Source organism: Syngnathus floridae, chromosome 5 (assembly GCF_059516105.1).
Source record: "Syngnathus floridae isolate MCC-2025c chromosome 5, RoL_Sflo_1.0, whole genome shotgun sequence".
Taxonomy (NCBI): Eukaryota; Metazoa; Chordata; class Actinopteri; order Syngnathiformes; family Syngnathidae; genus Syngnathus; species Syngnathus floridae.
Genome location: NC_142417.1, coordinates 3,169,463 through 3,183,576, shown reverse-complemented (window position 1 = coordinate 3,183,576; position 14,114 = coordinate 3,169,463). Strand labels below are relative to the sequence as shown.

Sequence of the window (14,114 nt, the reverse complement as noted above, 5' to 3'; positions counted from 1 at the left end):
TACTAAAGTATGATCTAATTGACCAGATTATGAAATTGCCCTGTCCAAATCAGTAAACTATCCAATGAGTTGAGAGGTGACACCAATTGTCTTTATTATTTTATTGTTTTTTTGGGGTCAATTAAACATGGTAAAACAGATGGAATAATAATGCATGGTAAATTTAACAATAAGTGAATGAAATATAAGAAATCAACTATGAAAATGCATGGTAAATCTAAGAATAATAACATGGTAAATTGAAATTAATAATATTGCATGGTAAATCATAATATCACATGTTAAGTCAAAAAGAAGAATGCATGGTAACTTAAACAGAATAATAACATGGTTAATCTAACAAGACGACTAATGCATGGTTAATCAATCATAATAATGCATGGTAAATTGAACAAAATAATAATAATGCATGGTAAATCATAATATCACATGTTAATCAAGAAGAAGAAGAATGCATGGTAACTTAAACAGAATCATAACACATGCTAAATCTAACAAAAATGCATGGTTAATCAATCATAATAATGCATGGTAAATTGAACAAAATAATAATAATAATGCATGGTAAATCACAATATCACATGTTAAGTCAAGAAGAAGAATGCATGGTAACTTAAACAGAATAATAACAACACATGGTAAATCTAACAAAAAGGCCAATGCATGGTTAATCATTCATAATAATGCATGGTAAATTGAACAAAATAATAATAATGTATGGTAAATCATATTATCACATGTTAAGTCAAGAAGAAGAAGAATGCATGGTAACTTAAACAGAATCATAACACATGCTAACTAACAAGACGACCAATGCATGGTTAATCAATCATAATAATGCATGGTAAATCAATCAGTCAATCAAAATGCATGGTAAACCAAGCAGAATGATCATGCAAGGTTCATATGATTACTCGCAACTTGCATTGGCACTTTCCAAATCCAGCGGATAACGCGCTGTGGGCATCTTACACACGTAGCCGTTTAATTCCATGCAGGACATCTTCTTCCATTTGCCAGACTGAACGTCAGAATGAGATTGATTTTAAATCTAAACTTGTCTTCGGCGAGCGGGTCAATCTTTTCTGCACCTACCTGGCTCAAGGTGGCCACGCAATTCTCCATCAGGCCGGTAGGGCTTCCCGGAGGTGCCCAGTTGGTGAAGGTCGTCACCTTCCGGCGGTCTGACCACACGAATTTGCCGCGATTGACCAGGTCGTTCAGTCCGGTCCACGTGTTTCCGGGGGCTGCAGAGGACAAACGGCAACAGAGGTCTCAATGGCTTTTCCAGATATGGCAGATATCAAACCGATGTGAGCGACGCTTAGCGCGCGCGCGCACCAGACTTCAAGAAGTCCTGCAGCCAATCCCGCTCAGCCTCAGAGCGAATGGACACCAGATTGGCATCGAGACCCCAGCAAGAGTGTCGAGCGCCGTACCACGTCTTTGTATCATCAAAATGTTTGTAGCAGAAGTCCGCAAACTCCTCCCAGTCAGATCCCAAGCATCTCGGCTCTGCGCGCAAGATGGCGTCACGTGAAGAAATGCTTTCTATTCTGGACATTCTACTCACCCGTGTCAGCAAAAGTGTAAGACGGAGACGGAGCCAATTTGTTCACATATCTGCAGAGAGTAAAGTGAGAATGAGTCGGGCATCTTTAAGTGGACTCGCCAGTGAAAGCGGAGCACGCACATGTTCGAGGTGATTCCGTTACAGGTGGAGCCGTCGTAGGCTTCCTGTGGCGGTCCCTTCAGCAAAGTCACATCTCCCCCAATCTCAATGACGCCCGAGTGAATAGCAGCCGCACAGATGTTTGAGTCCTGCACTCAGAGAATGTCTCAAACAAAGGACAAGAACTCCGCCGGCAGGTCCTGCAATAATTAACATACTTGGTCGTAGATCCGTGTTCCGTAGACCCTGTAGCGGGCTTGGGTGCAGCCCAGTGGGCACCGGACCCTGCGGAAGCAGTTTGTTTAGTAAGGAGGAGGCTTTTCGGCAAGAAAAGTCTGACTCACGTCATTGAACCGTCAAGGCCGAGGTTGGCGGCTGTGCTGCTGCACAAGATGTCTGTGGGTCAGAAGGGAAAAAAAATCAAAGCCCGTTTCTTGCTAGTTTCTCACTGCACTCCAAACGTCGTACTCACCGCGAGCGCTGTCGTCAGACGTGCACCCCAAGACGTCAAAGCGTAGGCCCAAAAACATTGGCAGGAGGCGGACGTACTGGGCGAACACGGGCCTGGTTAGAATATACGTCCCCACAGAAGGCTGGAAAGAAAACACGCACGTTTGCAAGGAACGCCAACAGCCTGGACGACAAAGTCGAGAGCCAGCGACCGCTCACCTGTACTGGGTGGCGATGCCAAGTCACTCCGTCAATACTGAACAGCATCTCAAATACGCTGGAACTTTGCCCTTGGTATGTACACTTCTGGGTCTCGACACCTGTCACCTTGAAGTTCTGACCAAGGTTCACCTGGATCCAGCTCTCGACTGAGGGCGGAAGGCATTCCATTGCTCAGGATACCAAACTACGACGGACGAGGTCGACGAGCTGTGATTTTTTTTTTTACGTACACATTTCGGAGGGTCTCCAGCAACCGCTGCCCCCCAGACGCGCTTTGTGAGGTTCGGCATTGATCGCAGAGGAGGAGGCTGAAAAGTTAGAGTCTGGGATTCTCCCGTCAGCGATGCCCAGACTATCAAGACACACTGGGGAAAGACAAAAAAAAAAAAAAGACAATGTGGAAGGAACGCTCGCTCAGTCATTCTCATGTCTGGTCATCCGTTCCTAGCCGACGCTCTAACTGGGGATCCGTTGGATTCTTTCCTTGGCACATCATCCATCGGCAAGTGTCAGGATGTGAAGCCCACCTTTCTTCTCGCAGCTGTAGACGACGTGGAGGTATTTGGAGACACCAGGGCAGGAGTCCGTATCCGTAAGGTAAATGGGGTAAATGGGGCAAATCTGATAGTTGTCACACAATCCTCTGAAGTGACGGAGAGCCCCTTCCACCCTGCAGTCATCTGCAAGTGACAACACGCCGCCATTTCACACGCACACTTACATACTGACTTCAACTTGTCACAGGACGTAGGGGATTTTAATGGTTAATGACTATTAGAAAAAGAGGAATCCAAAAAGCGCGCGGCTTAGCTCTTTTTCATCGTTTTCTATTTTTATTCAAAGTCAAATCAACATTTTCTATTGCCGTCACTCACACGTCCATGCAAATTGATATTGAGTTACCTCCAACGCTGACGGCGTGTGAAAACCTCGTGACAGAAACGGCTCCAGGACAGCGAGCCAAAAACAACGATGCCACTGGAGGATTCTTACCGCGTGATCCGCCGCCACTGGGACAGACGTCGCTTTGCTTCCGTCCATGGAAAGCCGACCGTATGCGGATGACTCTTTCATCGGGACATCCAAGGAATTTCAAATCGTCTTGGCAGAAACGTTGCTCCTTGTAGCCTGTGAGAGCACAACCGTTGACTTCTCTCCATGTCTTTTTTTACAGAGACGGACAAGGTGACTTACCGTCATGTGGCAGCTGGGGTTTTGCTGGGTTTCCTACAAGCGGGAACCAGAACGTGGATGTCGACACGTGATGACGGTCCACCGCGGAGCGTCATATCTCACTTACCTCTTTTCTTGCAGACATAGCCTCTCTTCTTGTCGCACTTGTCGCGCTTCCAGTCGCCGCTGCCAGTGAGCAAGAAAAGACATTTCCCCCCTTCAGTGACACCTGGAGGGAGGGAGGGGAAACAAGCTCTGAGCGCTAGTCCGTTCCTCCAAAGTGCAGCTGACAACCGGCTCAGCCCGACCTGCACTCGGGTGGAGGTAAGAGAAGAAGGATCCGTCAGTCCACTTATCGCCGTCACGCTTGACGGAGGCGTCGGCGCCCAACCACAGGGAGGCGTCATCATTCATCGCCAGAAGTTTGGCGATACCTTTGGATCCGAAGGAGCACATGCAAGATTCCAAAACGACTCACACTTGACTCTGCACTACAACTTGATGGGTGCGGCACAGCTGTGACAAAGCGCTAACAATACTGCAACAAAGAGTGAAACAACAAAAAACCAACAACAACCGAGCAACGCTGGCCATATCTCGCTCGGGTTTATCAGGTTTTGAGTTGGAAAGGAAGGCGTAGCAGGAAAAAAAAAAAAGTTTTTCTCAAAGTCTTAGCAAATTCATGGCCAGCCTACCGCGTATGAAGACCGCGTACGAGGACATGACGCCTTTTTCGATTTACTTTAGCTTCTATTTCTTGTTTGCTTCATGTTGGAAAATAAGAATTGATCCACTTGTTTGTGGCCAATATATTTTAATTCATGGCCTCCTACCGTGTACGAAGCGCTGCTCGAGCGAGTCGGCGATGCTGAGCAGGTTCCCTTGGCGGCCTTCGCAGTAAGCTTGCGCCTCCTGCCAGGTCTTGGTGGCCTGAAACTTGAACAGGTAGCAGAAGTCGTCGGTGGGGTCGTCCAGCCACCAGCCGCATTTCTCAGTCCAGCCTGCCGACGTAAGACAGCATAAGACGGCGTGCCGATGGGGCAAGACGGCTGCAGTGCGCGACGACACCTACGTAGTTGGCCGATTGATGGTGGCAGCTGTTGAGGCCCTCCGTGCTTGGCTGCGGGGGAAGGGGGGAGGGGGTGTTTGCAAACATGAGCAAATGCTTGATGTGTGCAGGAGGAGCGCTCGGGAGGGGCGTTCGCACCTGCTTTGCAGACAAATGGCCGCTGCGTTGTGCAGGAGCTGGCACTCAACTTCCCAACAGAATTTGCGAATGCGCAGTTCCCCGTGGCGTCGCCATCTTCCCAGCCGTCGTATTTCTGCGGACGACATGAGCGTGTTGGACTCTGTCCGCTCGGCTTCCCAACGCCCCTTCCTCGGCAGTCGCTCACTCGCGCCCAAGTTTTACCCATTTCCCCTCCAAAACAAGACAATCGTTGAAGCCTCGAGCGGCATTTCTCCACTTTTATCCTGCTCAAATTGGGACTTTCCCAGCTCATCTTTTAAAAAATGACTTTTTCAAAGGCATTTCACTTACGTAGGTTGTTCCGTCACTCCACTCGTATTCGTCGTCGTCCTCCTTCTTGAGTCCCACGAAAGCAGATTGTGAGGTCTGCGAGTGATCTTGGGGAAAGGAAGGAGAACACGAGCTTCAGGGCAAAAAGAGCTTCAGTCAAATGACGACTGCAGCGGTTGTTGCTCTTGGTGCTCACCATACACAAATTGGGCCTCTTTCTTGGAGTGGACGCTAGCCAGGTGGCCTCCCCGGGCAAGACAGAACTTCTCGGCATCCTCAAAGGTTTTAACCGTCTTCTCGTAATGATAACAATAATCGCCATAGTGGAAGGTGTTGTCGTGGCAGTCGGAGGCTGGGGCCACAAAGAAAAATATGCCCATGACAAGATGGACGACAAGTGCAAATAAGTGTGCTGCAACTCACTCGTCACTATAGCAGGACCACTTTTGGGCGAACACGTCGGGCAGTCTGCATAAAAAAAAGACCTGTTTGAGCTTTTCTCTTTTCAAAGTCAACTTGATTACAAACGTGCATGCTTACTCAGCGGCCGTTTGCACACGTAGGCCAACGAGGAAAGACAGGAGCCAGACCGCCACTTGCCGGGATCACCCTTTCCCCCTTGGTTGACGTAGGCGCAGGACGCAACGTCGGCGCTGTCGGGAGAAAAAAAAACAAGTAATTATTTTCCCGTGTTTTTCTTTTCTTTCCTTTCCCCAAGTGGCCGTTTTCAAAATTGGCTCCAGAACCTCCGGCTGACGACAGCATGCAAAGTTGTTACGTCTTACCTTTCGAGTTGATTTGGGGCCCAGTTGGTGTGTGTCGTATTCTCGCCATCAGACCAGGTCAGATTCTGGCTCCCGCCTTCAAAGTGACACCAGAACTTGTCGCAGTTCTGGGGGGGGAAAGAACAACAGTCCCAGTTGTTGCTGCAGAGTCCACTGCCGCTTCCGTCTCACCTGGTTGGAGAGTCCCAGCCAGAAGGGGGTGTCCTCGCCCATGGTGCTCTTCACAAAGTTCTCCTCGGCCGAGGAGGTGACGGAGAGCAGGTTGCCGCCCAGCCAGACGCAGTGGTGCCAGGCCCCCACCCAACCGTTGGGCTCCTCCACCTTCTTGTAGCAGCTGGAGTCGTGCTCGAGCCACCCGGGAGCACACTTGTTGGCTGAGGGCACAATTTGATTTGGGGAACAGATCAGAGCACACGCCTGTTTTTGCCCTTCAGTCCACCATTTTGAGCAAAGGGCAACTTGCGGGTTACGGCTGACCAAATCTACATTTTCTCGGGCAAATTGTAAGATCCGGGACTCGACTTAGTTAGCTTAGCCCAATGGCATGAGAGACGTTTACATTTTGAAAGGGTTCCGGAACATTCACCTTCGCGCTTGGGAAACAACCAAAGTGCCGCTGTACAAGGTAAAACGATGCAAAAAACATTCAACACGTGGCTGAGTACTTCATGAAAAAGCACACAATTTGTTGGTTGGCATGGTGTGACTGCAGGATCATTGTTTTCGACGCAGTCAAAGGCGACTTACACTCAGGCGCCGGCGTAGCCTTTACTGCAAGAGGAAAGGAAAATTGACGTCAAGGCACAGACAGACGTCAAGGGGCGATGACAGACAGTCGGTGGGGCGTTGCCTCTCACTTACCCACTTTTCCTCTCTTCTTGCAGACGTAACCTCTCTTCTCGTCGCACGAGTCGTACTCCCAGTTGCTGTTGCCAGTGAGGAAGGAAAGACAATTTCCAGCGGCGGTACCTGGGGGGCGGGAGAGAAGATCTCAGTGCTCCTCCGTTCCTCCAAAATGCAGCAGACAACCGTCTCCGACAAACCTAAAGCAGAGTAGACGTAGTGGACCAGGGATCCGTCAACCCACTTGCTGCCTTCGTCCTGGATGGAGACATTGGCGCCCAACCACAGAGAGGATGCCTTCGTCAGACCCTTGATGTAACCTGTACCAGAATGAACGACATCATCAAGAGGAGCCGAGTGAGGAGGACGCGTTATCCGTTGAGCTCCAGGTGATCGACTTTCTCAGCTCAAAAGAAATTGAGTTAGGCAGGGGGACCATCGAGAAATATTAAAAGCAGCCATAATAGTGTGGTTGGCAAACACAAATTGGAGCTACTGAAACAGGGCAGACGGCTGAGGGGATCTGACCTCAACCAGCATCTGACAAAAATGAAATGCTGATGTTGCAAGTATATCTATCTATCTATCTATCTATCTATCTATCTATCTATCTATCTATCTATCTATCTATCTATCTATCTATCTATCTATCTATCTATCTATCTATCTATCTATCTATCTATCTATCTATCTATCTATCTAAAAACTTTCTTTCCAACATTATACCATAAAACCTGTCCTGTCAACAAATAATACAAAAAAGAGGCAAAGAGCCCATGTGGGTCACTAAAGAATTAAAAAGGCCTGCGAGGAGAAGAAGAACACGCTGTGTAAACAATTCATAAAAATACAAGAATAAATTAACCAGCATTATGAGGACACGTAAGAAGGAACGTGATCATAAAACGGTTGAAATTGTGGAATGGTCTGGAAAATGAGCACGTAAATAGTGCAAACATCAAAGTGTTTAAAAAAAAACTGCTTTCTTAACATGTATGAGGGGGGAAAAATTTTGAAACAAAACTGACTACACACATGCAAAAAGGAATCTGAAAGTGTGTCCACTTCGGTTTATCAATTGAATCATTTGTTGAATGGAATCTAAAAAGCTCTGCTTCCTCCTACTCGAGCATTCTTTGTTGTTGGGGGTTTTGGGTTGTTTCTTTCAGTGACTTGGACATGGCACTTTAAAGCGGTGTTTTATTTTCCTATTTTCATGTTTTAAATAGGTTTGGAATGAACATAGAACAACAAAAACTTGTTCATGGCCAATATTTCAATTCACGGCCGCCTACCATGCACAAAGATCTGCTCATCGTGGTCGGTGATGCTGAGCAGGTTCCCTTGGAGGCGTTGGCAGTCGTCTTGCGCCTCCTGCCAGGTCTTGGTGGGCTCGCGGATCATCAGGTAGCAGAAGTCGTTGGTTGGGTAGTCCAGCCACCAGCCGCATTTCTCAGTCCAGTCTGCGAGCCAGACGGCGTAAGACAGCGCAAGACAGCGCAAGACGGCGGCAGTGCGGGACACCTACCCGGCTGGCCGAATGGTGGCAGCTGTGGAGGCCCTCCGCGCTTGGCTGCAGAAAAAGGGCAGCGAATATGAGCCAATGCTTGACACATCCTAAAGGGGCGCTCGGGAGGGACGTTTGCACCTGTTTTGCAGACCAGCGACCGTGTCCAGCTGCAAGAACACTTTCTGGCCAGGTTGTAGTTGTAACCCAAGAGGGAACACACACCATAACTGTGGTAGTAATATTGACCGTAGTCCTGCGGATGAGATTTTGGACAGAACTTTAGCGCGTTGCATTCAATGTGGTCATCTTCCCGCCGCATTTCCTCACTTGCAGCGTTTTCGTAGCTTCTCTCATTAAAGTTTCACTTTGGTTGTTGGCTTCACTTTGGCAGTCAAAGTAGTATGAACATTGCAATAAAACGTTGTGCCCGCCCTGGCAACCCAAATGTCTGGGGGAAACGTGCACAAAGCAACTAACCCGACAAACCCGAGCCACCGGCCGGGATATATCATCTTAACCGCCTCCTCTCTAGAATCAGAGCGCCAATACTTTGTAAGCGGCTGCCCGATGCCTCCAGACAAGACGGATGCCTGCAACATGACTTTTCCAAAGGCCTTCAGCAATCCACTTACATTAGAAGGTGTTCCGTCAGTCCACTCGTAGTTGTTGCCCTTCCTCTTTTCTCCCACCCAAGTGGAAGAGGAGGTTGAGTGATCTTGATGAAAGGAAGGAGAACAAGAGCTTCAGGGCATTTTAGCTTCAGCCAAATGACGACTGCGGCGGTTCTTCTTGGTGCTCACCAATAATGAATCCGGCATCTTGCCTAGAGTGTATGCTAGCCAGGTGGCCTCGCCGGGCGAGACAAAACTTCTCGGCATCCTCCCAAGTTCTACTCGTCGCGTCAAAAAGATAGCAATCATCGCCATAAAGCAAGTTGTCATCGTTGCAGTCGGAAGCTGAGGCCACAAAGAAAAACATTGAGGAGGAAACCATGACGACATGGTTCAAGTGCAAATAAGCGTGCTGCAACTCACTCTTCATTACAGCAGAAACACTTTTGGAGGTACACGTCTGTCTGTCCGGGCAGCCTGCAAAAAAAGACCCGTTTGCGCATCTCACCTTTCATCAGCAACGTGACCACGGACGTGCAGACTTACTCGGCGGCTGTTTGCACATGTAGGCCAGCGAGGAAGCGCAGGAGCCAGACCTCCACCTTCCAGGCAAACGATAAGCTCCTTGGTTGACGTAGGCGCAGGACGCGACGTCGGCGCTGTCGGTAGATTATAAAAAGGAATAGATTATAAAAAGGAACATTTTCATACTTTTCCTTGAGTGCTCGTTCTCAAAGTTGGTTCCAGAACCTTTAAGCGTGTCCGCCTGACAACAGCATGCGAAGATGTGACTTCTTACCTTTTAAATTGGTCCGAGGCCCAGTTGGTGTGTGTCGTTGTCTTGCCATCGGACCAGGTCAGCTTCTGGCTCCCGCCTTCAAAGCGACACCAGACGTTGTCGCATTTCTGGGGGGCAAAAAAGAAAACAGTTCCAGTTGTGGCTGCAGAGTCCACGACTGCTTCCGTCTCACCTGGTTGGAGAGTCCCAGCCAGAAGCGGGTGTTGCCCATGGTGCGCTTCACAAAGTCCTCCTCGGCCGAGGAGGTGATGGAGACCAGGTCGCCGCCCTGCAAGACGCAGTGGTGCCGGGCCCCCAGCCATCCGTTGGGCGTCGTCTCCTTCTTGTAGCAGCTGGAGTCGTGCTCGAGCCACTCGGACAGACACTTGTTGGCTGAAGGCACAATTTGGGGATCAGAGCACACTGATGGAACACTTGCATGTTTTTACTCTGTGCTCTTCATTGGGGGCATCTCAACAAGGATTCTGTCTTTAGGGGGGGCCAACGCCCATTGTCGCTTTGGCCCCTTCCAAAAACTTGCCTGTCCTTCATTTTTGGGTCCAGCCAGCGCCATGCAGCAAAGTGGAGCTGCTGATTGTTGGCATAAAAGCATCACTTACGCCTGCCCAGGATTGCACACAATTGCCCCAAAGTGATGATACGAAGCTTCAGGTGTACAGTGGGGCAAACAGTATGTCGTCAGCCCACCAATGGTGCAAGTTGTTCCACTTAAAAGATGCCATCATCATCTTCTTCACCCTCAGCAATTACCCCACCCACCAGTTACGCACGTACCAATGACCTAAGCTCAAATCAGGTCATCACACATTTCACCACTGGAGGGTGCTAAAGCACAACGCAACTCAATCGAATGGAACACGTTGCAACAGTTGGACCGCTCTCCCCTTGTTAACTCAAGAAGCCTGCCCGCCCGTCCTTCCTTATATCAAAGTACAAAGCCAAGCAAGCCAGGCTGGACTGAGTGTTTCATGGAGAAAAAGGGCTTTTAAAGTGCGGGCTCAATCAATCAATCAAAGCTAATAAGCATGGACTCTGAGGGGCAAATGCAATTATTCAGATAAGCCCTGCGATTCACTAGGAGAAATGAACACGCATTGAAATCAGTCTCCTAAAGGTCCTACTCAATTTTGCAATCTTTGAAAACATATTCCGACACATTTTGATGATGCACAGCGATATTATGAACTGCGCAACTGTGTTGCAACTTTTTTTGTGTGTAACGATAACAGACCAAACACGAAGGTGTATTATTAATAATATAATTACATTATTAATATAACATAATGATTATGATCTATATTTAGATCATAATAGCCATGATTTCTTTATAACAGAGATGCTAAGAAATATCTATTGTACAAAGGGGCTGTAGGAAATGATTGCTAATACTCTATCAAGGACTGTAAGAAACTATTAATAATAATGACTAATAATGATTGATTATTCTTCATTATAATTAGCTCATATAATTCATGAAAATATTCTTATCATAGGGGCGCCAAGAAATCGCTTGTCTATATACACGTGCATAATATATTGTATAAGAAATGATTGTTCTTATTTATTATTATTATTATTATCATCGTTATTATTAGTAATAATACATTTATTACTTTTATTATTATTAAACTAGTATTATCACTATTATCATTATTATTATATATAATGTATTATTATTGTGTCTTGTTGACATTCTCTGTCTTTAACCCTAACGGTTCAACTCATCTAAGTGTCACAAAGTCCAATCAGCCGCTCCTGAATTCCAAGCGTGCCCATGTTTTAGGAATAAAAAAAATAAAAAATAAAAAAAAACAGAGCGAAGGAAAAACAAAAGTAAACCCGGAAAAAAGAGATGGAAGGAAAAGACCAGTAACGCGACAGCACATACAAACACATTCGGTTTTTAAAATAAAAGAGCAATTTTAGATGGAATATTTTAAAGTTACGTGCTCAACTTCAATACACATCATACTGACAGCCAGTGCGCACTTCAAATTCACAAGCGGCTCGTTTGCCACCGTAAAAAAAACAACAAAAAAAACGCAAAGACACTTGACTCAACGGTTTTAGCTCGTCATTTCAAAGTCGAGTTGCTCGTATGTTCGGACATAAGAGCAGGCCACTTGAATGATGAAAATGATGATAAAGGCAAGCCTCGATAACAACAAAGGTCCGGTCTGGGACAATTGACCACACGCCACAAAGCAATCGTGCTCCTCTCAAACCAAGTTGTACACAGCAACTACATCAAAGTGTCCGAATAATGAGAATTCTTCCTCAAAGTTTTTGCCGTCCAAATGTGTGACATTGCAATGATTCATTTTTTTATTCATTTTTTTAATCTCAGGCACCGTCACGTTACAAGATAAGCAGATGCAGTCATGCTAACTCACAGTACCGTACATTCCAGCTCTTGACTGTTGTTTCAATGGACTAAAGATACAAATTGCTTACCTGAAGCACATGTCCAATATATGCCAATCACGAGAAGAACACGCTTTAGTTCTTTCCACATGTTGGAGGAAAATCCCCCCCTCTCGCTGAGGGTCGCAACAATCGCAGTCGGGAGAAAATAAATGATAAGTCGCCTCACTGAGAATGGTTAGTGGATTTTAGTCCAGAGAAAAATGGACGTTTGGTGCACCCTGCTCCGAGCCAGAGGCAGGCCGCGCCCACACGCCGCGTACGTCAAACACGTCACATTCGAAGGTAGTCATCTCAAAGCACTCGCAAGCGACGTGGTGAGTGGCGCGCGCGCGTGTGGGTATGACCAAAAGGAAAAAAATAAATAAATAAAGAAAACAGCTCTGTCCCCTCCTTTAGTTTTGCAACTTTGTAAATGTTCTGGACGTGAACAACAGCGAAAAGCAGTCAACTCATTTAACTGTAAATATAAATAATTAAATCCAAGTATGAAAGTTGGACTTCAATGAGGTGTCACTCAATTTATGTTCAAGTATTGACAAGACTACAGAAGCTTTTCCGTTCACGCCTCTCAGAATTCGTGTTGGTTTTCAGAGAACATGAGAAAATACATTTAGCGGACGTGCTTTTGAATGAAAATCAACGAGGATGAGCAAATGAATCTGATCGACCAGTAAGCCTGACTATTTTCATGATGATCTTGAGGTCGACTAAACCGGTCTTGAAAGGGGGCTCGGTTTTCAACAAGAGGGAGCAGACACAAACGGCAACACTGCTTGTTACTTAGGTTGCGAGTCCAAGGTTGGCTGAAACCAGGGGGCGGGGCCGAGTCGTTCCTTCTGACCGGCAGACACGTGACAGCACCATCCAGCTATGGCGAACAAATTGAAAAATGACTTTGCACTCGTCACACTCCTTTGGCTTTGCTGCGGGGGAGTCGTCAGAACGTTCAAGGCTTCTTCCACAACGATACGTTTGTTTAATAAGAGCACAAAGACACATTGTTGTTCACTATTGGTCAAATTGATAATAACAACTAAAAAGTATCCACTTAGGGACAAAATTCCCGGCATGAGATGTCTTGGGAGGTCTCGAGCGACATGGCTGCGGGCTAAATAAATGTCCAGAAAAATTGCAAAGAAAAGTCAGTTTAATAAATAATGTAAGTTTTGAAAACAACATTTTCTTTCCTGTTCACTGCAGGTCACAATGGGGACACCAATTGTCATTTTTGTGGACGACCGATATTAAGCAACAAAAGGAGAAAACAAAAATCCACTGATCGACCGATAAGGCTGACTATTTCCTTGATGACCTTGAGTGCGACATACCGGTCCAGAAATGGGGCTTAGTTTTCATCATGAGGGAGCAGACACACAAACGGCAACACTGCTTGTTACTTATGTTTCGACTCCAAGGTTGGCTGCAACTCCAGGGCGAAGCCGAGTCGTTCCGTCTGACCAGCTGACACGTGGCACTGTGGCAGCACCACACAGCAATGGCAGTGGGCCTTGCGAGTAAAGAGGAGGCAGGGAGTTAGTTTCAGGTGTGCCGCTTTCTTTTTTTTTTTCCAAAAGGGTCAAAACAAAATAATGCTATGCTATGCTACACTATACTATGCTATGCCGTGCTATGCTATTGACCCAACTTTCCAAAATAAAGGCGTGAAAATATATTAGTAAGGCTCTTTAACACTACAACGCTTTACAATTTCGTCCATTGATTGAAGTCCAAATTTTGACTAATTACGACAAATTTGCCTTCTTTTGGGGTTCACTTTCTTACCTCTGAAATGTTGGCAGCCAGGTCGGGCGCAAATTTGCTATCGTTTTGCGCCTCGGTCCACATTCTTTAGACTAAATCAGGGGTGTCCAAACTTTTTGCAAGGCGGGCCAGATTTGAGAAAGTGAAGGGGCCTGGGGGCCAATAGTTTTTGGGGACATTTTTTAACTACAAAATGCAAATACACACTGTTATGAAACACATTTCATTGTCCCAATTGTCTTTATTATTTTAAATGACATAATAACCAAATATAAGCCACCCAGGCAGATGTGAACAACTGTAAAAACACAAATTCTGCCTTTCATTCATATCTGAAGAGTC

At 46.5% G+C, this 14,114-nt stretch overlaps 1 protein-coding gene across 1 annotated transcript; it reads right to left on the bottom strand.

The window, feature by feature from the left end:
* Positions 1-86: 86 nt before the first annotated feature.
* Positions 87-12,315, bottom strand: LOC148397464 (macrophage mannose receptor 1-like). The gene is made up of 37 exons (XM_088375176.1): positions 12,039-12,315; positions 9,757-9,956; positions 9,585-9,691; positions 9,332-9,444; positions 9,209-9,262; positions 8,975-9,130; positions 8,807-8,889; positions 8,313-8,427; positions 8,193-8,237; positions 7,960-8,127; positions 6,865-6,984; positions 6,683-6,790; positions 6,569-6,592; positions 5,993-6,195; positions 5,822-5,928; positions 5,577-5,689; positions 5,460-5,504; positions 5,233-5,388; positions 5,058-5,143; positions 4,725-4,839; positions 4,590-4,637; positions 4,351-4,518; positions 3,826-3,951; positions 3,645-3,746; positions 3,539-3,571; positions 3,338-3,472; positions 2,872-3,024; positions 2,575-2,709; positions 2,342-2,490; positions 2,145-2,265; positions 2,017-2,068; positions 1,891-1,957; positions 1,694-1,821; positions 1,574-1,623; positions 1,342-1,515; positions 1,096-1,247; positions 87-1,021 (listed from the first exon to the last, which is right to left on the bottom strand). Exons 1-37 carry the CDS (start codon positions 12,097-12,099, stop codon positions 911-913), a joined length of 4,083 nt encoding a protein of 1,360 aa, XP_088231302.1. The 5' UTR covers positions 12,100-12,315; the 3' UTR covers positions 87-910.
* Positions 12,316-14,114: the final 1,799 nt, after the last annotated feature.

Bases quoted from the DNA above. Each gene is read 5' to 3' on its own strand.
- LOC148397464 (XM_088375176.1), bottom strand. From the start codon at position 12,099: ATGTGGAAAGAACTAAAGCGTGTTCTTCTCGTGATTGGCATATATTGG. The intron at 5,690-5,821 runs GTAAGACGTAAC...TTCTCCCGACAG, and splicing joins GCCCCAAATCAACTCGAAAG to CGCCGACGTTGCGTCCTGCG. The intron at 1,822-1,890 runs GTATGTTAATTA...CTCTGAGTGCAG, and splicing joins GAACACGGATCTACGACCAA to GACTCAAACATCTGTGCGGC.